The following is a 27,064-nucleotide window of genomic DNA, read 5'->3' on the forward strand; positions in this document are numbered from 1 at the left end:
TTCTGAATATTTCTCACGCACACCCAGAGTGGCAATTGGCTGGGCATCGCGCAGTTAAGTGTGACCAGCAAATTTAAGCTCAATTAACGATTTGCGAAATTCCAGAAAGCAGAAAAAATAGAATAAGAAAATCTAAATAGACCTGAATAAAAAAAACGAAATAATAATATTGAATTCTGAAAGCCAACCAATTTGTTCCCGTAATGTAATTTGGACAAGGGAGCTGAAAGCTATAACGGGTTGGTTCCCGTAAGATTATTCCGGCCAGAGCAGGAAACATTCCCACGAGGCATTCAATGTTTGGTGGAGACTAAAGTTTTTTTTTTTGCATTACCTGGAATTCCTGGAACTCAAAACAATAGAATAAATACTGGCAAGCATCAGAGCGAGAAGAAAAAACTTCATTGAAAGAGTCGGCAGTTTGGGTTTTAGTGGCCTCAGGTGTCGGCTCGAAGTCCTTGGACTCGGGCGGCATCTTCGGCTTGCCGGACGGCCCAGAGTTGGTCTTCCAGCTCCGAACTTTTCAGGGCCGCCTCCCAGCGGCGGCGACGCCGACGGAGAAGTGCCCCGGCGGGGAACTAATTAATTTATTTTACTAGCTTTACGTACATGCCTAAATTTTGTTCCCCAGGATGTGCACACGTAGCGACGTCGATGCACATACAGTGGTCACGCGGGCGCTAAGCATCACGACGTTTTGGTAGTCACTCGTGCTCACTGTGTTGTCTGTTACACTAATCTATCTATTAATTTTCACATACATATTCACAAATTTTGTTTGCATTATTTTATAATCCTTTTATAATCCTTTTTTTCTTATTGTTACATTGAACTACCTGGTTCTTGGCCAAGCCACCCGAGGGAGTATGTGCCAGTAACATCTAGGCTCTACATCAACATCTATCAACATCCCCAAGTGTCACTGACAAAGATTTCAATATATGCGAATGCCACGTAGCTGGACAGAACCAAGATAATGTTTGCCGTCGCTTGGAGATACTCATATTATTTTTTGCATTCCAACGTAATTACATAAGTAGTTTTCATTAATTAATCAACTTCTCAAATATTATATTTAGATGAAGAGTGTCAATGAGAAAATTGTAGAGCAACATGAAAAAAAAAAACACCGCCCAAGCACTCCTTACACATGGTTAACCAGCGAAGCTGAGACGTGCGGCCCCGGTGTTTAGCAGTGGGTTAATCCCGACGCTGCATTGAAGCGTTTCTCAATTATTGGTTACATGTTTGTGTTTCTAGTGGAACGCAAGCGCCAATGGCGGGCAGATGCTGCTAACCACGACGCCGAGCTATCGCGAGATATCGAACGCATGCGATAACGACAAGCCGAGGAGGAGGCGTTGCGGGCAGAGCAGCTACGACGCAGAGAACGACGTCACTAACTGCACTGCCAATGGCGCGCACGCTTGGGTGCGACGTAGAGAACGACGTCACTGACGGCGCAGCCAATGGAGACGTTTAGAGAAACATGGGACGAACGGTTTTTCGTTTCGCCTAGCCATATACAGCTTTCGCTGTAAAACTCCCGATGTAGCCTTTCTGTTGTTAAATACGTGCTACACAAAAGTGTTTTTCCGAGCGTGAAAGAAGCCCGCGAATACACGCAAAGTGATTCGAGATGCGAATCACGCGCCAATTATCGTCACTCATTGAATCATATACTACTAGTGCAGACGTAGATTCTTAAAGTTAGTGGCCTATACCCAATGCGTCGGATTGGCCAAGAACCGAGTAGTTGAATATGAAATAAGAAATCCAGGAAATAGGAACACAAAATTTGAGAATAGGTAGATCGAAATCAAAAGAGATAGATTGGAGAGAATGAGCTTAAGAAAAACGAGAAATAAATTATAACACTCAAATAAAACGAACCCAACTCAGTTTGTTTGAAAGAAGAGGAAACATTAAGCTCCGTATTTAGAGTTGAAATCGCATTGACCATACACGAAAATTCGGGATGGCAGTGCAAACCTAGCCGTCGCTGTTCCCAAGAGTTGATGCACACAAAGATAGTAATAATTCTTTGTCTTCTTTTCTTTCTACCGCTAGCTTTATGGCCAAGTCCCCGTTGTCGGTATGTATCAAGGTTGGAGTAATCATAATCGTCATTATCATTAAGGTTCGCGTGACACCGTGCTTCGAGAGCGAGATCTCGCGAAGCCTGCCGCATGCACTCAGGGAAGCACATCGTCCAGCGACGTCTAGGCTCTCGCGCTACCTTCTTTATAGCACCGCCATGGAGACGGCGCCATTACAGGAGTCCCTGCCCGATAAGAAGAAACGCCACAAGAAGCGATCAGGTGAGGTACCGCGGGGCATCGCCTGAACTAGGCCCAAGTTAAGCATTGCATGTTTGGCCAGGCACTGCCATGGGTATTTCAGAGAAGACTTAACAGTATCATTAAACGTAGCGCAGCAGAGAGTGCGAGACGTATTTGACCAACGTCCCACGCGCGGTGACGGGTGCTGGGGTCCATGAACTAATGTGCTTTTCAAATAACCAAAATCCCTCAACTCGCTTTCCGGTATGCAAATTTAAACTGAACTACCCTAATTAACTTTCATCTAGCAACCTTGGTGCGCACAAAGTTGCAAAATTTAGGCTGGCTAGTGTGCAAAAGATGCCAGTTTCATAGGAACCGTATAAGTATTTCACTATAATTTAGCCAATTATGAACTCAAGAAATAGTCAAAACGCCATGGTTGTTCCGTGAATTTTCCCTCGCTCTACAAGGCCGCAAAATGCAGCCTACCCTTCCTTTTATGCTATAACTTGTGACGCCAGCTTTGAATAAACGGTGATAACGATAATGATGACGCCGATGAAAGGTCATGTGAGGGAAGTGCAAAGTCATTCCTGAGTCGACTCCATCTGATGATTTCATCGCTGAATGTTTACAGCTCTAACGAATGCAGTGGTGCTTTGGCGTGTGTAATTGGGGAGCTGAGGCCTTAATTTCACTACCGTCGTCAATATCATCAATATCTGAAGAGCTTACTCGCTGCAGGGCAAAGGCCTCGCCCAGTGGTATCGATGTGGCACTGTCCTATGTCAGTCGACGCCATTCGACTACTGCAGGTTTCAGATATAGTAGTTGAAATTAAGAAATGAGCGGAGCAGATAACCGGTGGACTATTAGACCAACAACGAAAGGAAAATGTGTTCTTGTAACGAAGACTAATTGATGCTCGTACGGGTTTCTCAGAGAGTTCGAAGTTGCAGAAAATTTTGTCCTGGTCAGGAAATCAAATCCAGGGCCAGCGCCTTTCCTGGGCGATCGCTCCATTGAAGCTAACCAAGAAGCTAGCAGATGAAGCCTCGTGCTACACATAAGTGAATGACAGTGTCGCTATTTCATAAACCCCCTCGTATGGGCGAGCTACTGCATACCCGATTTACCTTGAACAAGCCTTGTGGATGCCGAGGGAGCGAAAACGCATGTGAAAGGCTGCGGAGGATTACATGCTGTGATAAGATTATCAAACTATGGGCTTCCATCAGCAGCTGTTGAACGAGCCTCTCATTTGCCCTAATCTGAACTGATGGCGAAATTATCCTGTCGTATCAGGCACTGTCGGCGCTTTAAGCGCAGCTCAACTAGATTAAATAAGGGTAGTCGCTGGTCACCAGGCCGCCACTGTGGGGCTTGTAGGCGTGACTCAGAATTTGCGACTATGTTGGGAGCAGCGAAGACTCCCATCACGGTCACCATGTTGAGTGTAGTGGGAGCTACAGCTGAACTGGGACGTCATAAGTGTCTCGTACAGGTTTGAATACATGCGTACTCACGGGCACGCATAGCTGTTGGTTGTTTTTCTGTGGCCGCCATGCGCTGCGGTAAATGCGAGGTCGACCTTGCTACGATAAGTTAGCTCCTCCTAGAAAGTGCATTACGCTAACACTCAGTGCTCTCTTTGTTAATATTAATAAAAATGCTCATATTTTACAGCAGAAAGCGGAAAGAGTAAGCTGGCTGCAATTTCTTTCTGTTCCTGTTGGTCCTCACTTTTTTGAAGGTTCTTCCATGCATAAACTGTGTCGCGTTTTGAGAGGCTCTACGCAAGTTTATCCACACTTAGCCTTAATGCGAGGCCACTGTAGTAGATGAAAATATAAATTACGTATTCTCCTGCGCGGTCAGGTAGGAAAACATTGCACTCGCTAAACACACATGCGCATGGTGCCAGTTGGTCTCATTCCACCACGTCTAGGTTGCAATATGTGTTTAAACACTATTTCTTTCACGGCAGCCGTTGCCTTTCAAAGTTTTGCTCCCGGCTGCGCGTTTACCCCGAACACGCGCGTGACTTCATCAGGACTTTTCTGCAGCATGGTTCCAGCTTCCATTTCCGTGGTCTCAATTAAAGGACAGTGTAACAACGGGTATAAAAACCCAATGATTTCAGCACTTGATGTATTAAATTTGTAGACGAGCCATAATACATGCATCAAAGCAGTCACCTTTCTTCGCCTCACGGCATCTTAGAGCATCCGCACGCATACTTTAATCAAAAATATGTGCATATAGTACCTGTTCAGCAAATATTAACAACTGCGTTCATTGAAAACACGGTTCCCATCACCTAAATAACACAAATGCGTAACCTAAATTCTCATGGTCATCGCTCACGTGTTTTACAGACAATATATATAAATGCCAAGAGTAGCCACAGTGATGTAGCCAGGACCTAACTTACGGGTGTGTCTTGCGCGTGCGCTGTGGCTATTTCTCATTACTATCGAGCACAAGTTAACTGAACCGAAAATGTGACTTGGTAAAGGACTTTGAAAGCAAAAAAAGCAATGTAAAGCGAAAACCTTTTCTATACATATGGTTAGATTAAAGACGCGGGTTGTTTCGTGGGGTTCCTATTATGAGTTTGGATATACGTAGAAACGTGGTTATACAGTTCTTACTAAAGTAAAACATCGTGGTTACGTAAAAAAAAATTCTGCCTTCCTAATATACAATGTTAGCTGGGGCTGAACAAAAGTGAAGATTGTCTGTTATGGTTGCAATATGTCGAGGAAGGCGGCTCTAGTGTTTCATGCTTTGAACAGAAATGAGTCGTAAAGCAAACGGCATGGGTATTCACGCCACGCATGGTCACGACCTCTAACCACGATATCCAAAGGTTGATTCGATTCGCCATGCACTTCTTGAACTATCTCATTGCGGTTCAGTGCCAGTTTCCACCTCTTGCAGAACCGACCCGGTACCACCTCTATTGGTCCCACACTACCACTCCCGCAAATGCATGGAGTGCTGTGACCTCGCTCTGCCCTTAATCTGCACTATGTGAAACGAATATAAACTTGGACACGAGACAATTTTGCACTGGTGCAAAAATGGCCTAGGTGCACCACTTCTTGATTCTTCTTCTTTCAACTAGTCAACGGTAACCACAGCATTGACACTTCGACCCTATTCACGTTTCCAACGGGTTTCGTTAATGGACCGCGGGTTCGGCCTAGCAATAACCCGGCTAACGCTGCTTTCAGTATACTTATTTCCCAAGAAATATAATTGTGTGGAAAAGCCTTTCTGAACAAACAGTATCACAGGATTTATTATCAATTTATAAGTGTGTCGTCACTAAAAAAGTGTTCTGTACCCATGTATTAGTATTTTTCTAGCTTTTTTTTCTTCACTGCATTGGTACTGGAACAGCAGCAGTACCACTATGTAGCATTAGCAGCGTTTACATGAATGCGACAGAATGCGACAGTAGCGCATCACATTTCCTAGCGCATCACGTGTAATGCGATGCGCTAGCGTTTACATGTAGCGCATCACCCCTGGTGCGCTGGTGGCGGCACACGCACATTGAACGCAAAGCAGCGCTTGCAGACGCTTCCGGCGTCACGCCACGAAGCAGCTCGGCGAGCGCCCAGCAGATCCACAGCAAATTGTATTTCCTATAATTCCTAATGCGCTGTAATCGCGTTTACATGCATTGCGAAAGTCGACTTACGCGTCTCAATCCACCCCTGCCTGACGCATTAATGCGACGCGCTTTCCTAGCGCATTATCCCCGTTTACATGGATGCGATGCACTAGAAAATTAATGTGATGCGATGCGATGCGCCAGTTGTCGCGTTCATGTAAACGCGGTCATTGTTTGGCAACGTTGAACGTTTACCACCTGCAATTATTATTATAAGGTTGATAAATAAATAAACAACTAGTTCAGTATTGCAGGCTAATGAAATTGACCTCAAATTTTGTTATCCTAATTTCTGCTAAGTAGAGACGTTTTTTCACTCAATTTCAAGGCCCTGGAACCATGAGCGCCGCAATCGATGAAGAACATCCACCCACTGGTGGTGAGTCAGCTTTGTGCGCATGTGAACTCTTGAGTGGTGTGCACGTGCTCAATATACCCTTGCTTGCCTACGCAAAACACGCAACATTCTGTCTCTCTCTCTCTCTCTCTCTCTGTGTGTGTGTGTGTGTGTGCGTGTGTGCGTGTGCGTGTGTGTGTGTGTGTGTGTGTGTGTGTGTGTGTGTGTGTGTGTGTGTGTGTGTGTGTGTGTGTGTGTGTGTGTGTGTGTGTGTGTGTGTGTGTGTGTGTGTCACTCTTTACAAAAAATGTCACAGTTTCGCCCTAAGGGCGAAGCAATGAATGCGATAGCAACACAGCAATGTCATACGAAGTAAGGTGAGCGGCTTTGGTAGCAATATGAATTGTAGTAAACATGAGCTGATTAAGTAAGCAGGTGTGCTGCGGCGTAAGTAGACCGACATGAAGAGAGACTCGATGACCACGAGAAGGCGCGTGTGAAACCGTGGTGTTAATGAGAAGCGCTTACCGTGGGCAGAGCGTGCGAAGGGACACACCTGTAGTGCTGCACTGCCGATCCGGGCAGCATTGCATGTGTAGCGTGCGTTGGAAAATGTGGCCCGACTATTACTAACTGAATGAACAAGCGTGGTGTGAGCGCGCACAAACAAACAGGAATAGATCACACTGAACGACTGCAGACAACGACTGTGAAAACGCTGGCAGCGAGCGTATATACGCCGCAGCGGGCGAAGGTACGTGCGGTCTATCGCTTCAGCGGAAACTGAGCGGCGAATGCACGGCGCATAAAGGTCAGAGCCGTGTGGAGATAAGAGACGATGCGGACGAGCGACGAGCGCGGTTGTTGGCAGCGTAGAAGTGCCCCCCCCCCCCCCACGCTCCCTTCGGCGCTGGCTTCCCGCTTCCTTGCTTGCGCGTGGGTGATTGAGTGCGTTCGCTCTCCGTGATAGCGCGCGTCCCCGCACGCTTCCGCTCGGGCATACGGCGCGCGGCGAAGATTTTATCTATAGGGAACCTCACGGCGACGGCGACGACGACGGCGACGGCAGAAATCTGGTAGAAGTGTCCATATAATTGCTATCGCAATAAAATTTTAGTTGCGAATGATAAACAAACGCAAGGTTATTTTCCTGTGACTATTTATGCCGAAATGGACTACTTAGAAAATGAAGAAAAAACAGCGTTAACAGCAAAGAGACATCATCTTTCAAATAATCTTGTATAGTAAAAATAAAAATTCTTCAAGGTTTATGCATCTATATATATATAAATATATATATATATATATATATATATATATATATATATATTAGAAATGAGACTAACTCCATACTGTGCATTCCAACGCCGCTGAAAAGAACAACTGTTATATATCGACAAAATGGTTGCATGTAAATGCAACATTTGGTTGGAAATGCTCTATTATTGCGATAGCAATCATATGGACACTCCAAAGCGGATTTCTGCCGTCGGCGTCGTCATCGTCGTCGCCGTGAGGTTCCGTATGACGTCAACGACGATGAAATCGTCGCCGCGCTCCGGATGCTGTATGTGCGAGTAAAAGGGCGCGAGGGACGCGTGCTTTCACGGGGAGCGAACGCACGTCGGAGAGCAAACGCCCGTTATGCGCCGTGCTCCCTGAAGGACTGCAGAATTAAGTGTATCTTTCCACCTTTACAATCACCATATATAGAGAGCAAACGCTACTTCTTCCGTCGCGCGAAAGGCCGTGGGGGGACGGGAGGGAGGGAGGGGAGGCGACGTTTAGCTGCGGCACCAAATGCGCATTTATATAAAAACGTTGCGAGGCGAGAAGGTGGGTAAGATTTCCGACGCTGCTGGACGAGCGTCCCATTCTGATCTCGTCAAAAACCTCCGAGCCGCCCCCAGAGGCGCCGGCAACAGTCACCAACGCCGCGCGCGTTCGGTGCGAACGCGGGCAAAACACCAACGGCGTCGACAACAGTTCTGCGCGTTGCTGGTGCTGCTGCAATTCCACGTTTATACAGCTGATAAAACCACTATCCTTACTCCGTATAGCTCTCTACTAATTTGCTATCGCAATTGATGCTTCGCCTTTCGGGCGAAACTGCGACATTTTTTTCAATTAGAGTTTCAATTGGAGAAAACTGTTGATCGGTCACCTGTTAATTATTCCAAATCTCCACCATCGCATGAACCTTTGTTTTGCTTGGCCTTTGCAGAAAAGCGGCACAAACCGAAAACAAGCAGACGTAAGTAGAGTACACGAGTGACACATCAATTATTTCTACCACGTTGATGCACGTCTTCACTGATTGTTTACACGAATAGAAGTGCTTGCCGAATGAGCTCCGCAAACTGCATCTCAAGTGCAGCCGGTAGGGTTCCTGCCCAAACTATCTAACGTCAACAATACCTTGGTTTGGGCGAGTTGGTCCATATAGACAGTTTTCATAAAAACACGCTAAAGACGAAGACGAAAGGAGCACATACGAGTTGAAAGTTGTAAGGAAGTAAAGCAGTTGGAAGGAACACATTGGAATACATAGTTGTAAGTTCAGCGCCCGTGCTGTCACATGTGTTCCTTTCGTCTGCGCCTCTAACGCATTTTTATGGAAACTATCAATGGTCTGCGCCTAAACTTCCGCCGACTTGACCGAGCCGTATCGGTGACGGCTCCAGCTACGGAGTAGGGATGAAAAGTATTCCTGCCCAATTTGATTTCGCTTTTGAGCAGCTGACCTGGTTAATGATATGCACCTAAGGGGGCAATTTATAGTCTGGCGTTTTCAGCGTGCCAATCAGCGGCCAGCGAAGTGGGATACGTCACGCCGGCGACGCCATAATCGCCGAAGATTTGCCCACTTGTATTATTCCACGTGTTGAACATGGTCCGCAACAGCTCGGCGATCAGCTGTTTCCGCAGCGCATGCGCAGATGTGCGTGGAGGGCGAACGCTTTTTCGCTTGGTGAAGGCGAAAACTCAGCACGGTCTTTTCAGTGCACCCGAATTGTAGGTCAGGATGCTGCCGGACAGCCAAGCTAGCCTGTGACGCACTCTGGCGTAGCGGCTTCGGCAAGGCCATGTTCAATTCCAGCAATGACGGCGCCAAAGAGCGCCAAACGCCGCCGGTCACGCTGACTACGATAGACGCCAGACTGCGCCGTGCGTGCGTGCTACGCTGGAACACAACTTACCCTTAAGAGTTAGCGTAGACGTGTGAACGTTTCCGTGTTACTGCTATAGCAATTACATGGTTACTCCAGGCGCATTTCTGCCGTCACTGTAGGCGTCGCCGTGATGTCCCGCATAAAGTCCAAGGGTGATAACACCTTCGCCGCCCGCCGTATGCTATATGTGCAAGCGAAAGCGAAAGCATGCGAGGAAAGCCGACGATCGCGGCTCAATCTCTCGCGTACAGGGGGGGGGGGGGGGGGGGGGGGGCGTTTTGTACGAGCATTCCGAAAGCACTCTTTCAACATATGGGAGAGCCGTCTGGCATAAACTTGGTATGCTGCGGAGAGCTTGTTGACGCTGTTAAACTTTCAGTGAAACTGCGTTAGCAAATTGTTACTGAAATTTTCGCCAATTGTTAGACAACGGTGACAATTGTGTTAGGGTAAGACAGGCAATTATAATCTTCTTTTTTCTTCCTTTCCTTCTTTCTGTTTGTTGTTAGACCGTTCGCGTGTAAACGATAAAGCCATTGTCGGATGCTCACCTAAAACTGAAACTCTCATGCACGTATCGAAGATACATACTCGTCTATGCGAAAGAAAGCAGAGCGCCAGATACGCCTGTTCTTTTTAACACGAAAGTGTTTTATGCCGGGGTCCACCAAGACTTCACTGACGTATTTCCGTCACGGAAATACGTCATAGAACATAATACAAAGAAAGAAACCAGAAGAAAAAGTTCCACAAACATGCAAAATTTGGAAATCGAACCCATGACCTCTCGGTCCGCGACGATAGATCACCGAGCGTTTAACCCATTGCGCCACAAACGCATTTGCAGAGAGCTACACAGACGCGCCTTATATATCTAACACTCCTCCGTGTACCCGCGCTCTTGCTCGGGGCGGTGCCGCCGCCTACGAGCAGAAAAGAGAAGTACTGCATTATGACACTAACGCGCACCGACAGTGAACGCTTCGGTGGTCTCAGCACTACGACGCCTCGATGCCAGCATTCGAAGGGACGCTGGCATCAAGAAGCACTACAAACGCCACCTAGGTGGCGTTGGTAGTGGCGTTCACCGTACTCAGCACAGCGGAGCGTGGCCTCCGCAATTAGCTCTGAAAATGTTTCTGAAGTTGATCGCGGAGGCTGCAATTACGACGCGCTGTACGCGCTGATTTGACTCGGTGACGATTCAGTTACGTGCTTTGTCTTGCGCGTTGTATTAGTGTGTCAGTTACGTGCTTCGTCTTTCGCGTTGTGCTAGCGTGTGCAGCGTAGTGCAGCTTCCATATGCACGACGGTTGCTCATGGTCATCGACGTTGGTAGTCGTGATGGAGGAGACGTGCCACCAGGCGTCAGCGTGGGTGCATCAACGCCTAAGGGCGCTTTAGCCACAAAACACCAATAGACATTATATATCAATGTGCAATAAACATTACACTACTTCTGTGAAGACACGTTTCACTTTCGTGTTCTATACCGATTCCTATATAAGAGGGATCAACCACATTTTTTTTTTCACTTTCCTGTTCTCGTAAGCACGGTTGCTCACTTGGTTTCAATATTTTTTTGCTTCATAGGGCTTATGCAATCAAAATGCTCGCACGTTTCTTTCTTTCTTTTTTTCTACGCAGGAAAGCATCTTGACGCTGTGGCTTCAGGTATGGTAAACACGCACTACATTCAAAGGGACACTCGGGGGAAACAGTAAATCAGTTCATAACGACAATGTATTCTTTCACAACACTACTTTCGCTAATTTTATCATAAAGGGTTGATTACAAGACGAGAAACCAAAGGCGAAACTGTCTTTTTTTATTTCGCTCGATGTCTTAGCGCCTGAACGTCCGCGCTACGTCACTGATTTCAACGTATATTTCGTATTTGGGTGGTCGCGGCTCTGTAAAAGTTCTCTAAACTTGCTAAGCTCAGTTCCTGGTTTCTTTAGAATGCAATCCAATCCATTTCTGCAGATAAGAAAATTCACAGGCACGAGCGGACGCCGCCAAATTTTACATGGCGGTAACGACCGGCTAATGCAGGAACTTCAAAGTGGTGGCGCCACCAGACTCTCGTTTTGCGTCTTCTCTGGTTATTAATCTATCTATTATTTATTAATCTATCTTACCTAATTTTATTCTTTAGCGTCCTTTGAAACTATCCTCGTGATCGACACTTTCTAAAAGGGTCTTAGCTATACACTGCAACGACAAGCTAAGTACTCATCCAATATCCGATTCCAGTTTCTACTGTCCAGAAGTATCATTTTTGTACACTGTCAAATTCCACCAAAATGTAAATGTATTCAGCTTGTCAGCATCCATTGGGTTTCTATGTTCACACACGCAGCCTCCAAACAACTTCCGGATAAGCCTACTGAAAGAGCGCAATTTACAATAACACACACACGCGCGCGCGCGCGCACGCACTCACACAAGCACACAAGCACGCACGCACACACACGCACAAGCTGGCACCAGTTTTACTTTGCAGTTAGAGTATTCGACAAATGAATCTTATAGCTAAGTACAACTAGAAAGCCAATTACATGCGCTCGACGCGAGAGGCACGTTCCTTACATCTGAATGCACCAAAAACTTCTACGTATAGCCAAATACGGTACAAAGAACTTAATTTTCCTAGGCTAACTCTATTGTCAAAAATACAGTACCGGGAGTTTTCTGGGGTCTTGAGCACACTATTGCCACATGCGCGAATTAAAGGGTCGGAATTTGACAGCATGGCCATATTTCATGTTAGCAGCAATATAAGAGTGCTGAAGACATAAACAGTAAGGAAGGCGTAGTCCACATAAACACAGTATCAACATTTGGCCGGTGTACGAGGTTAAATTTTCTCTGCTTGCGGGTGATTAGACCACACGTATGCCGCAGGGAAAATATATAAACTCTTTGAAATTAAGCAGAAATATAAGGGATTAGAAATACGTTAATGGTGATAAAAGAACAACAAGAAAAGACAAAGGCGAGGTAGACGGGATGTTGGCAACTAGGAAGAAGAAGAAGAAATAAACTTTATTAAATGTGCCAGCACTTTGCTTTTAGTGGCCTCAGGTGTCGAACTAATTTATTCTATTCATAGAAACGTACGCACTATCAGCATAAATTCAAAAGATAAGCCGAAAACGACTTTGATGCGTAGTTGCGTTACCAGCTTTACCTGAATTTGTAGCAGTGGCTGAATTCGGACTCCAAAACTTACATTTGCGACTACTCCTTGCTTATACTGCATCTCACAAGTCGTTTGCAGCACTGAGGCAGCTGCGGGACTGCTTAGCCAATAGGAAGGCCGAGTGCCCCTCGAGATGTGTTCATACGCGCCGCGTCCTCTGCTCACCGCCACACTATACGTAATTCGTGATATACTGCGCGCATGCGCTATAAGGTCCTAACATGTCCCGTATCGCTGTAAGGTATTACGTTCCAAGCCGAAATAAAACTCTCTAATCCGGCCAGTAATAAGACATTTACGCCCGGAACTATATTCCGCAGCGCGTCATATATTTCGCTTCGTGCCATCGGCAGTGCTGCAAACAACTTGTGAGATGGAGCATCGAAACCGACTCGATTATATGTGAAATGCTTATATTAATTATTACGCGGAATAGGCATTTCCATCAGTTGACATACGGTTCGCATTTCAGGTTACGCTGACGGTGCGTGTATTGGTGCTTTTTGTCAAAGTGGGGATCTGCGTAAATTTGTGTAAAGGGTCGGGCGCGCGTGCTCCAATCACATCACGGGCTCGCAAAGTGAAGCCTAACGAAAAACAACTGACATAACTCGCGTGTCACAAAGCGTACGGAGCAGCTTCCTTATGTCCGCTGTACACGGACGCATCGCTTATGCGATCACTGGCTTTCCATATCAAAAACGGCTGTGCTAGTGCTCGCACTGTAGTGCATCCTATAAAATCATTAAATTGTGGCGATTTAACGCCGTTAGTCTGCAGAATCAGTTAGGAGGAACGCCGTAACAGAGGCTTCCCTTAATCATCAACCGTATTAATTTCGACCACGACCGTTTTTAAGGTTAGCCCCATCGAAAGACTACCCCAGTTACTGGGAGTTGAACTCGTGACGTCGTCCTCAGCTGCAGAACGTCGTAGTCTTTCCTCCATTTCGAGAATGCTGATCTGTCGGAATCGTGGGTCCCAGACGAAATAAATTCAGTGCGCAGGTAAGACGGCCTGCGCACTAATGTTCCTGATTGACAAGCCATGCTGCTTTCGCACTGCAGCTAGTGTCACGAATATCCGTAACTAAAAAAATTGGCCGCATATCTGCTTGCTTCGCTGCAAATGACGTCGAAAGACGACAGTCTTCTGCCACCCCTGATATGTAACACCCTCTCTCCTCCCCCTCCCACCCCTAACGTTATTCCCCTCCCCTCTCACTACTCCCATGATGGATGCAATGGAGATTTTGCTGAATTCAATTCAAATTTCCCGCGTTCACCCTGCTCTCGTGCCATCTGTTGGGACTTTTTATTAGTATTGGCTTAAAGCCGGCTACAGAGCCGCGGCTTCAGTCGGCTTGTTTTTAACGCGTAGCGTCTCTTCGACACCATTTCTAACGCGTTGATTTGTCATTTACTAACGTAAAAACAAGTCAAGTGTGTATTCGTAATTAAATTAACACTGCGGATTACGGTTATGTAGATATATTTTGCCTCAAATAGGCCTGAGGTTTCCTATACGCTGTATAATGGTGACGTGTAGACCCCGTGCTACAAGTGCTAGTAGATTGGTTTTTTTTTTTTTTTTTTTTTGGGGGGGGGGCGGTTGCATCGGTTTTTGACCAGGCGGTTGAATCGAGTGGCAGACAGACAGACTGACAGACAGACAAGGTTTTTCGCGTTTAGGTAGCCCGAGAAAGACTTCAAAAATTACGCGGACTCAACGCACATACGGAAATAAATGTGAAGCGAGGTTTTAGTCAAGCGGGTAATGGTAACACTTATGCAGGTCATTGTGTTTACTTGGCTTACACTCTTAATCGTGTTCCACTTAGGTACCGGTTATAGATGTAAAATTTTCAAAAGTCTACGCGCGTGCGCTTCTGGAAGGGACGCCTGTGTGCGTGCTATCAGCATGACAAGTTTGCGATACGCAGGGTTCACGAAAAAGTTGAACTCCCGTGAACCCTGGGCAAATAGCCCTGAGTTCAGAGTTTGACTGAGGCAGCATAGCAGACGACCGACAGAGCCAGAGTGAGTGCAAACACGTCGCGATGTCCTGATCCCACGTCACCACATAGTGCGTCGTGACGTCACGGCGCATAAATATACTGAAAAACGAAAACGACAATGTACGAGTATGCAAAATGCTATTATCATAAATTATTTAGGGCACTCCTAGGTTTGCCAGTGTCCTTTCTCTGGTTTAGAAGTCTACGACCTTCATTTAACGGAAAAATAGTCCAACATGTGATGTCAGCACTGTTTTCGCCGTATTACCCCTGTTAGGCGTCGCGTTCATACGGCAGTCGATACAATCAGTAACTGCGAAACAGATGTCTAACTCTAGCAGATATTTAGGCGTAAAGTATTCTTCCAATATCACAATATAAGCCCACAATTTTTTTTCAGTTTCGCCCAGCCATCATGATGAAGTGTTGTCGGACCCGAACACGAAAGGCGAGGCGGCGAGTCCGCCGCAAGAAGAGGCTCAGTCTCAACAACCACCCCAAGAACAACCGCAGCAGGCGAACACACCAGCACAAAAGGGCCAGGAACCGGAGAACTCATACTCGAATCAACCAGCTTCAGTAAAGCCCGAGGATCCGCAGCAACAACAGCTGTCGCAACCAGCTGCTGCAGGCAGCAAGGAATCACAGCAACAGCAGATGCAGCAGCACCAGGAGCAGCAGCAACAGCAGCAGCTGCGGAGGCCAGTCGGGAAGCAACAAACTCCTGCCGACAAACGTGAGTCTGAACAGCGGTCGCAGTTTCGCACCTATAGCCAGTATAACGAGTACACGTGACGAAAAAAAAAAAAGATGCAGATCCAACGCACACATTGGAATCTATGTTAAGCAGTGTTGTACGGAATGGCGTTCCTGGAACTAGTTCCTTTTGGGAGGAACGGAGGAACGCCACCGTTCCATTAAGGGTCGGTGGAACTCTAACGGTAACTCGTTACGTTTATGAAGGAACGGCAGAGGGAACGGCGCTCCTTCTGTAAACGCTCCACGGCATTGAACGGACGCACGCACGTACGCAGCACGTCACGCAGGGCGAATGGGCGACCACGTGAGGCACAAAAAACTACCACTTGCCTGTCACGTGAATGTGGGGCATTTTTATCGTGAGTTATACGTTGTATTTTTTTATTACTGGACTTCAAGATTGTCACGTGAAGCTCCCTCCTGTAGTTTCTTTCTTCCATGCCGGCCTACCGCAAAAGAACTATGACGTCAGAATCGCAGCGCCACTCGAGGTACTTCGCGGCGGATGGAATGTTTCCAGTCCTCACGTCCTCACGGGCACCGAACCCTTCCAGCCGAGGCACAGGATGAGCTGTCGCCGTACTTGCTAGTACCATTTGACTACCCGCTGTCGCAGAAGAAGAGCGTCGAGGGATTGAACCAACTTTTGCTCAAGTACAACACGGCAGTACCCTCAAGCGCTTCGCTGGAACGGCTCTGTGTCACCAGGGCTTCGGACGCCCTCTCGCTAAAATCGGTGCGTCGACGACGTGCCCTTTCCTGAGCTAGTTTGCGGCGCCGTCGTTGAAATGCAGCCTGCTCCGTCGGCGGAGCACACCACGCGCGGCCCTCCCATCCGGACGCCGAAACTGATCTGAGGCGAGGGAAGCCCGGCGGAGCGCTCGCCAAGCCTGTTTCATTTCCTTTACCTCCCCGTGACACACCAATCGACCCTGATTGGTCGAGCGCGTCACGTGATCTGGCGCTCGCGCAGCTTTCCCCGCACCAGCTCTACTCTGGGAGCGGAGCTGAAATGTGCGGCCCCGGCATGAGCCCTACGTGATTTCTTTCTTTCTATCTTTCTTTCTTTCCTTCTTTCTTTCGCTCTCTCTCTCTCTTTTCTTTCTTTATCCTTTCTTTCTTTCTTCCTTCCTTCCTTTCTTGTCCTCTAGCTCATACCCGCATATCCAATGCGGGCCACACGTGATTTTATTATCGTTAATCGTGACGGAACTGACAACCATGTGATGTTATTGATGTCATGACCCATCAGTCATGTTAGTCATACATTCGTACCATTCCATGCCAATTTTGATATGTACCAAGAGAAGGAGACGCGAGTTTTCGACACGTTTTCTATAAAGGTTTAGCGTAGCACCGCCACCACCACCACCACCGCTAACACTTGTGAGGCCATACAAGCTTCGCTTGAAAAATGGGTTCGTCTGTCAGGCACCAACATCGAGATTCAACTCTTGCCAAGTTCGAACAAAGGACTTAACTAAGTTGCGAATATGTATTCTGGGACATTTCTTTTTCCCACTCATACTGCAATATTGAATTAGCATTCAATAAACGCCTATGTATTGTTTCTTTCGATGTGGTTCCTTGTGCAAGAAATTTAATTATATTGGTGCATGTCAGTAACTTTCTATTTGCACGTCTGAAGCGCAGTATCCTGACTGCGCATTTGAAGACCCAAGTGGAAAGTGCCATATGTGTTGCACTTGTAATAGCCGAGCACCAAAGTTGTAGTTAGACATGTCTGGAGTATGTCTGGTGCTCCCTGAAAAAAAAAATTCTTATAATAGCGTTTCTTTGGATTCTATTTATTTCCACATAATCTGCTGCTGGTGATGTTCAAATTCGTATAATATACGTACTTCGATGTGAGTTTTAAATTGCGTCATTTTATTTCGCCTCAGGATTATCCAACACTATATTTTAATTAAAGAATCATAAAATGTAACGTTAATGTAACGACACGTTCCAATGTTCCAAGTGTAACTGGAACGCGTTCCTTTCGCATTAAAGGAACTTGTAACGGGAACTCGTTTCAATATTAGGAAGGAACGAGGAACGAGCTTTCGTTCCTGTTTTAGAGGAACGTGTGCAACACTGATGTGACGCGATGCTTTGGTCGAGTGGAAATGTAAAATTACTAAAGGGGCCGACAGATGGAGTGGCACACTAAGGTATCAAAGCTACAAACAGGGATAAGGTAACTCAGAAACGCAGGCCTGCGTTTCCATAGGTGGGCCTATCTTCGTCAAAGGCTGCCTCGTCATGCTCGGCAGGTTAGTTTTAACGGATTAGTAGGGTGACATCATGCGTGGCCGTTGTCGGTGGCGGCTGGCTGCATGTAAAGAGCGAGACTGAAGCGGTGCTTAGTGAGTCCGCCCTTATCTCAACCCCAACTCGTTCAGGAAGTCTTTGTCTTTCGTCGACTTCAACTGGAGGTTCAACCGCCTTCCAACTTTCTTTTTCTTCGCAGCCGAAGCATGCAAGCTCCAATCAAGTGGCGCAGCCTATATATGCGCCTGTTATATATAGTACCAACGGAGTGCATTAAAACAATCTCACGTGGCATCACGAACGTGTACAGTGTAACGCAGTTGTAAAGCATGAACTCGGAGGAACAAAACACACAGGCACACAGTTTAGTGTGCGCGTGTGTCTTGTTGCCCCTCGGTGCCCATGTATTGGTTGCGCTCTATACTGAACGCCTTCGTGATGACATGCTCTACAAGTTCATAATCTCAGTCCACGCTGAATGGGTGCGCTAGAAGAAATTAACTTTTCTTTTTATAATGCCATGGTCCCTATAGTCTTTCGCTCTGTGGGTACCTCAGGCTGATCTCTCCGCGCTTCTGCTCCATAAACTGTTGTGTCAGCTATCACGATCGAACTCTGCTGACGTGTGTCTCTCACTCGCAGCTGTTGCGGAAACCGCAGACAACGTCTCTATCCGCCCGCGCTTAGGCGTCATATTGGCGGCCTGCCTGATTGCGTTCATCGCCATCTCCATGAGCGTTTTGGTCTTCAACTTGTTCCGGCCCATTGTAGGACAAGGCTGCGTTAACCCGGCATGCAAGGAGGTAAGAAATTCCGTTCGTGGACTCCGAGATTGGACGGCGCGCGAAGACAGCGCCTGCCACCCGATCTCGGAGGCAATATATCGCTCTTGCTTATTTGATTGCTCGGTAGCAGGTGAAACTTCCTGTTGAGACGGTGGCATACCCGTCTCTTCGCCCCTACATCCATGTTTAAAGAAACACTAAAGAGAATCCACAAGTTTAGATTGATAAGATAATCATTCAAATTTATCTGTTTGTTTATTAATGCCATTAGCATTCTTAGGATACTTTATGCACTTTTCGCTATCTATGTCTGGATTCAGCCGTTTTTATTTCACGACAACTTGGGTCGTTGGGTACGTGTAATTTTGGATGTACCACTGAGAATGTGCCACTGGAAATACGCCCCTGGGTACATCTGCTACCATATATGTGCCGCGCTCTTCAATGAACCTCTTTGACGAGAACTTGGGTCACTGGATGCATGTCACTAGGCAGGCGCCGCTCTGCATAATAATCAGCATAACATAAAAAACACATACCATAATAATTTATCCAAATAAGGTAGATTGTTAATCGCAATAATCACGTTCATCCTCTCCCAAGGATGAAAGCGCCGTCAACTTTTTATTTCGTTTTAAGAGATCCATTGTTCAGACCGAAAATTAAGGTCAAAATTCAATTTTATTGAATTTCCTGTAGAAACACGAGCGACCGTACTTCAGTGTGACGTAGTGGATTTGATCGTATTTATTGATCGTAAATGGGCTGTTGTTTCTGGGTAAAATTTCTCGACACAGTTCAATTTAAGTCTTTGCCTCTTTATAGAATGACATGCAGTCCGTCTTTGCCAGCAACAAACTTAGCTGGGCCCGAGGGGACACCGTCAATAACTATGGCGTCACGTCGAGTAGGTGCAGGAACGCTAAGGCCCAGTCGCCTCCCATATTTCATTTTCGCGTCTGCTCCAGAGCTCGCCAAACAATGTTAACAGCGGTAAGACTGACTTTTTAGGTATCGTACGAGCGTGATTTGCCTAATGCAGCTCAAAATAATTTTCTCTTCAGTGTCTTTATAACTTACCCTATACGTGACATTTGTGGCCTATTAGCGTACAGACTGTGCCATTTGTTCACGTCATATATTTGTCAAGCGTGTAAGACAAATAGCGGCGCCTTGGTATAAGACGTCCTCTCATAATTCGATTCAGACGGTCTTTAGAAAGTCTATAACCGCGTATGCGTAGCCTGCGGGCTTAAGGTGCAGCTCTTTTAACGCGACAGCGTTAAAAGATAGTGTGCAGAAAATGTGGCGTCGATGTCGGCGTCGGTGTTGGCGGCGGCGTCCGCGGCCGAGAAAATAATCCCCAACCACGCCGGGCCTCCGAATATATTTAGGTATATGTATAGCGCACGCCTTCTTATATGTAGCGCATTATATGCGGGTTATATTGCCACACCATTTTATCACTAATGTTGTTCATCCCTTATGTCACATTCATGACAACGGTATTCCTCGGAACTTTGAGAAGGAGAATCCACAAACAAATGTCATGAGACAAAACACCCACATCGCATGACTTTTATGTTAAATATTCTCTGGCTGAAATATTAAAAGTGCGAAACAAACACTGAAACTTGAAAATGATGTAATTTCTTTTGCGCGGTTCGGGATCGGCCCACGCAAGAGGCCGAGTTTCAAACAGAAAGCTCGCCTACGTGCATAGCGTTAACTGCCAGAGTTTGCCAGTAACCATTACGGTTGCATAAGCTATAGTCGTCGGGAACCGTGAGAAGCAGTCAGGGATCTTTGAATGCTATCGCGTTCCACTCAAGCGAAGCTTAAGCGTCCTCCAATGTTTAACGACTATTTTCTACAAACTTTCTGCCAGCAACGCGTTCGTATAGGCGTTCACACTGAAGCACCGTGATCACTGCCAGTCCAAGGGTGACGCTGCCAATCACTTTTTATTGCGATAGCAATTATATGGACACTTCAACCGTATTTCTGCCGTCGCCGTGAGGTTCCGTATAAAGTCCAAGGGCGATAAAATCGTCGCCGCGCGCCGTATGCGCGAGCGAAAGCATGCGGGTGACGCGCGCTATCACGGAGAGCGAACGCACAGCGGAAAGCAAACGCTACCGTCGCGCGAAAGGAAGTGGGGGTATGAGAGGGAGGGAGGGAGGCAGGGCGACGCTGTGCTCCGGCACCAAAGGCGTATCTTGCAACCGGGCGCAACGGAAACTTGCCACTTGATCTCCCACGCGAAAGCAAGAAAGCGGGAAGGCAGCGCGGGAGGGAGCCGGGGGGCGCAGCTTCTACTCTCCCAACAACCGCGCTCGTACTTTGCCAGCTGTGGTCGTCGCCCGCACCGTCTCTTATCTCTACGCGGCTCTGACCTTTGTATGCGCTGTGCATTCGCCACTCAGTTTCCGTTGAAGCGATAGACCGCAGGAACCTTTGCCCACTGCGGCGGCTGCGCTTGCTGCCAGCGTTTTCACAGTCGTCTGTGGTCATACAGTGTGATCTCTACATGTTTGCTTGTGCGCGCTGACACCACGCTTGTTAATTCAGGTAGTAAGCGAATGTGTCCAAGTTTATGCAGCCGATAAAACTACTATCCCCAGTCCGAATAGCTCTCTACTAATTTGCTATCGCAATTGATGATTCGCCTTTCGGGCGAAACTGCGACATTCTTTTATTGCGACAGCAATTATATGGACACTCCAAAGCAGATTTCTGCCGTCGGCGTCGCCGTCGCCGTCGCCGTGAGGTTCGGTATGACGTCAATGGAGATGAAATCGTCGCCGCGCGCCGCCGAACGCTGTATGTGCGAGTGAAAGGGCGCGAGGGACGCGCGCTTTCACGGGGAGTGAACGCACGGCGGAGAACAAACGCGCGTTCTGTGCCGTGCTCCCTTAAGGGCTGCAGAAGTAGGCGTCTCTTTCCTCCTTTACAATCACCATATATGTAGAGCAAACGCGCCTTCTTCTGACGCACGAAAGGCCGTGGAGGGGGAGGGGGAGGGAAGGGAGGCGACGTTTAGCTGCGGCACCAAGTGCCTATTTATATCAGAGGCTCCGGCAACAGTCACCAACGCCGCACGCATTTTGTGCGAACGCGGGCAAAACGCCGACGGCGTCGACAACAGTTCTGCGTGCTGCCGGTGCTGCTGCATGTCCAAGTTTATACAGCTGATAAAGCTACTATCATTACTCCGTATAGCTCTCAACAAATTTGCTATCGCAATTGATGATTCGCCTTTCAGGTGAAAGTGCGAGAACTTTTTTATTTTATTTCCTTTTCAGTATGTGTGCGAGAGGGGCGGAGGGAGGGTGACAGAACATAGAGGAGTAAATATTTGTATCAGTGTTTACTGTCGAAATATTTACTGCCGAAACAAAAATTAGGCGACTCAGCGCCTTGTAAAGAAATATGCCAAGATATTCCATAACTGCAGCAAACGTCCGCCTTCCAGAAACGCCACGGTTCAAAGTTGACGGGAGCATTAAGCTCAGTGAGCGGTTAAGATAAGCAAGAGACTTTCAGAGTAATGGTGGGGAAGAAAAGCAGACAAGAGATGTGGGCGCGATCATCACAGGCGTATGTTACTGTGAGAAATAAAGAAGAAAAGGTTAGAGTCTTAGATTGCGATATGGTGACACATAGATAGCTCACACAAACCATTTATCTCCACCCCGATTCAACTAGAATGTAATCAAATATCGTAGTAAATAATTCGAAATCAAATGCGACGTGTAGGAACGTTCCAGAATACGCGAGTAATTCTTATACCGCCACAGGTGCTGCGATACATGGAAGCCATCGTGGACAAGAAGATCAAGCCATGCAACGACTTCTACCGGCATGTTTGCGGCCACTGGCTCCCACGCGAGACTCCGCCGACGCCAGCGCCACCAGCGTCTTCCTTCATGGCGGACGTGCTGCGAAACTACACCGCTAGGAGGCACCGCGAGATGATGGCGCGGAAGTCGTGGGCTGAGCCCGCCGACTCGGTGTCACGTTACTACTCGTATTGCGTCGCCTACAAGAGCGTCCCGAGGACCCTGCAGGAAACAGTGGGGAAGTTGTTTGAGGTGACGTTGCTATGGTGACGCCGTTGTCGGTATACTTTGCAGCACAGACAGATAGGTTAATCATTCGCCAGATGGCTTAATTGCACCTGGTTATAAATAACCCCATAAAATAAGCCAGGTCTTCTTAGACGAACTCCACGAGCTCAACAGAAAATGACGACAAAAAATCACTGGAAAGCTAGGTGTTTCTGGTATAGAACGTGATAGATAATCAAAGACCGATGGCTAAGTTTATTATTAGCTTCGTAAAATGAGAGCAGTTAAAGGAACGGGGATGGTTGCGGGTTCTACTCCCGCTGGCAGCAAAAAGTCAGTTATTGTCAGTTATTATCAGTTATTCTAGTTTCATATTCATTGTTCGTGTTAATTAGGAATTAAATGTTTATCGCAATTTTAGGCTGCATCTTTAAATACTTAGAATGATATAGAAAAAAAAAACATTTCCCATGTGCCTTTCCTTGGTACCCTTTTTTTTTTTTTTGGCCGCTAACGCTAGAAATCAAGCACCTCGGTTCCGGTTATAATAGCCGCAGGTTTATAGGGTGTCCCATTTAACGTTAGCCCAACTGTTTAAAGAAAAAAAATATTTCAAGAACACAGCTCAAGATACGATTTTAAGACCAACGGTGATCAGTCGTCAGGCCTGTGACGACGGAACGCCGTAAGTCTTAAAATCGTATTTTGCTCCGTGATTGTGAAATATGTTTTGCAGCGAAGCTGTCTCTGGCTAGGATCCCGAGATTTCTTCGGGACGTAACGCCGACAGTAAACTATCATCAACAATGGCTCATACCCCCAAATGCAATGACTCATACCCCCGTAAGGCAGGGGCTGCAAGCATTCAGCAAAGTGAAGCGAACAGTGCATACATTCTTTGGAATCACGCATGCAACATACAAAACAGCATACGTTTCAATAAAAAACAAGCTCAAAACAAGCATCCGAACCACATAACTGATAATAAGGCGCTCCTCCGCCTACATGCAACGCGAAGCACGTAGTGCTCCCCGCATATGTTTCCCGGTAAAGATGACTGTTACGCAAGCTGCCGATGCGACGGTAATTGAATAGCATACGAAGCAGGGAGTGGCGTAACTGCACTTTCGTATGTCAAAGAAGAACCCGCCTAGCAACTGATTTATGTTGTGACAGTTCTATGGGAAGGCCGCGTATAGTAAGGATTCCTGAAGAGCAGCGTGCATACGAGGCGCGGCGAACTTCTCTCTGGCCCACTTTTTGGAGGTGCACGAAGTAGCGGCGCAAGCCAAATCGCAGGCCGTCGAAACGTCTAAGGCTAATAATTATGTAAAGTGCATGTGAATGTCGCCACGTGAATAATTTCAACCCACGGCGCAATGGGTTATCGTTCTAGTTGTCGTTCACAGCGTGGATTGGAGACCATTTTGCTATGCGAAGAGCTTGGCTAAGATTAGCAGCCACACACGTGTGCGTGCGTGTGTGTGCGCGCGTGCGTAGCAGTTGTTTCTAGGTCGCAACCTCTCAATACGCTTTTTTGTATCTGGAACCTAGTTGTACAGCTGCGACGAGCTGCATGCATAACGCAACAACTTTACATGGCTTAATAACGGCGCAACAAGGAAGACGAACAGACGAAAGAACACACGAACACAAGCGCCGACTCACAACTAAGGTTTATTCCACATCACAGAGCAGATTTATACACACACGTGGCCACACACAACGCAACCATGTGTGTGTATAATCTGCTCTGTGATGTGGAATAAACTTTAGTTGTGAGTCGGCGCTTGCATGTGTTCGTGTGTTCTTTCGTCTGTTCGTCTTCCTTGTTGCGCCGTTCTGAAGCCATGCATCCGTACCAACTCGCCCAATTGTCAGTGCTACGCAACAACTTTAGCTTTCATTCTTCCCGGATTATTGAATTTAATTAGTGTTGCAAACATTTCTCTCTTCGTGACCACCATCCTACAATTAATAAAATTTGCCCTGCTGACTGCATACATGTTGCAACATCTGAAGCAACATCTTTAGCTTGCAATATTCACGGCTTAATGAATTAAATTAGCGCTGCAAGCATTTATCTGCTCGTGACCGTCATTCTGCAATGCATAGAATTGCAGTAGTATTTCTACTCTTCGCTTAGTATGGGCGTATGGGCGTATTTGCGTCACTTTGCGTATTGCTGCATGACTCATAGCGTTTCTACAGAGATAGCAGCAAACTTACCAATTGCGAATACACTGTGAAAAGCCTATTTGTGGCGAATGACGCAAGTCTTAGGACAGTCACATCTAGGAAGTTTACCAGTGAGATAGTATATTGAGTGACCACACTTCCTCGTTCGCAGTAAACACAAGTTTGTAGGTACCTACAATGGCAGCTGCTCTACCAATTCACTTGCTTCTGTGCAGTCTCTAAAATGGAACCACTTTGTCACAGGTCACTGGCATAAGCCTAAAATCATGGCAAGATATTCCCGCGGATGCTGCACTTGCTGAACTCATACGGCTCTCCTACGTCTATCGGTTGCACGCCCTCTTCAGGATCACTACGAGCCACGACGACTCCGATACCTACTTTGAAATAGACAGGTGGACTTCCTTCAAACGACGGCTTCCCAACATCGGCGATGACAGTGAAAATAAAGCGTTTCTCGAATCCGTGCTGAAAGCCATCGCAGGTAAGGACGTCAATGCCACGGTGATCAAAGAATGCTTGGATCTCGATGATAGCATCGGGCTTAAGGAAACGCGTGGTCACAGTTCCCTGCCAGTCCCAATTTCAGATGACGATTGCACCGAGTTTCCGCCTACGAAATGGGTTACGCTGGTCAATGCTGTAGGTGACGCACCAATGTTGCCCGCCAACACTACTGTCATCGGGAGAGAATTCAAAGGTGCGTGCAGCGATATCACGTCCGTTTTTCTCCACGACGCAATGCCTGTAAAGGACGTGTACCCGTTGGCACTGGTGGCGGTCAACATCCTGAAGCTCGACTACATGCTCGCATCAGGTTCGAAGCTCGAACCGGAACTGGTGCAGAAGGTTTGCCACCAGGACACCATGGCGGTGTTCAAACGCCTCTGGCTACCGTCCTTGACCAAGGTATTGTCCATCTCGTCGGAGACCGCCTTGACCGTGGACAGCTACTTCTCGGCCTTTAAGACTGCGATCGAGCAGCATATCGCCGAGGACCTCAAATGGATGAGCGAGGATGACCGGAAAAGCTTCGTGTTGAAGTCGAAGGAGTTGCAGATGTCCATGTTCAGCAACAGCTCCCTGTCTGAGCAAGAAATTGGCGACAGCCGCTTCAACCCGAGTTTCGGTATGCGCGAGAACGACTGGGTCTTCAACAAGGTGACCGTGCTGAAGAGGCTGAAGCTAGCCGATGACGCCGACCACGACGCGGACGCGGTGCGAGACGACGACGAGTACGTGGACACCGTCGAGGTCGAGCTGGCTGTCGACCCCGCCGCTGGCAAGATCATGGTGCCGCACATGTTCGCCGTGCCGCCGATGTTTTTTGACGATCTGCCGGGCGCCAGCTACGCCAACATCGCACTGCTTGGTGTCCAGATGGCGCGCAAAGCGCTGGGCCTACTCATCGGCACGCAGGCCGCCGGGTCCTCGTGGTCGAACGAGACAGCGACCGCTTACGGCGCGCTACGAAAGTGCTACGCCGACCAGTCGGCCGCATTTCACGCGCCGCTGGAAACTGAACAACAGTTTGACGAGGCGGTCGCGGCAGCCGTGGCCATCAGGCTGGCCTATCGATACAAGCCGTTGATTGGAGAGGGCAGCTCGGTAGATGACGCCAAACTTTCATCAGAGGAGCTCTTCTTCAAGCGGGCTTGCCTTTCCCTCTGCGCTGGCGGGAAGCCGCGACAGGACTTCAACTCCTTGGAGAAGGACGTCGCATCTGCTGCTTGCACGCTTGCCGCGTCCAGCATGCCGGAGTTCCACAAGACGTTCGGTTGCCGCGATGATGACCCTATGGTGGCACCGAAGCTGTGCGCGTTTTAGATTTGATTGACTTGTCCGCTGACGAACACGCCACTTGGCCAGACGATCTGGCATACCCGTGACTCTCATGGGTGTCTTGTTTTCGTACGTGCTTATCGCCTCTGAGAGAGCGACAAACCTTTTCGCTGATCTGTTCTTCATTGTTTCTTTTCCTTTATATCATTCTTTGCGCGAAGCCCCATTATCATTTACACAAGGTTGTCTGACATTGTGTGAATGCACGACTTCCGAATCTAATACTGACGTTAGTCGTACGGTGGTGATTCTACGCGCGACTTCATGTAGATGATTGTGTTTTGTTAAAAGGTTTGTATTAGGAGTGAATTAGATCTCTGTGAATAGGCCAGTTATAAAAGCGGTAATGCATGTAAAAAGAGATTTTACAAATTCCTGTAGCAGTGTAAAAAGGAAACCACCCAGTCAAGCTGGTAATCTCAGTAGCTTTTTG

The 27,064-nt window shown here is 47.4% G+C and overlaps 1 protein-coding gene across 1 annotated transcript; it reads left to right on the plus strand.

Annotated features, from left to right (window-relative positions):
* Positions 1-2,257: 2,257 nt before the first annotated feature.
* Positions 2,258-26,616, plus strand: LOC125939860 (uncharacterized). The gene is made up of 5 exons (XM_049655356.1): positions 2,258-2,321; positions 15,103-15,438; positions 18,378-18,538; positions 22,321-22,614; positions 25,033-26,616. The coding sequence occupies exons 1-5, from the start codon at positions 2,258-2,260 to the stop codon at positions 26,614-26,616; spliced, it is 2,439 nt and encodes an 812-aa protein (XP_049511313.1).
* The last annotated feature ends 448 nt before the right edge of the window (positions 26,617-27,064 follow it).

The sequence above is a fragment of the Dermacentor silvarum genome, chromosome 9 (assembly GCF_013339745.2).
Source record: "Dermacentor silvarum isolate Dsil-2018 chromosome 9, BIME_Dsil_1.4, whole genome shotgun sequence".
NCBI classification, from domain to species: domain Eukaryota; kingdom Metazoa; phylum Arthropoda; class Arachnida; order Ixodida; family Ixodidae; genus Dermacentor; species Dermacentor silvarum.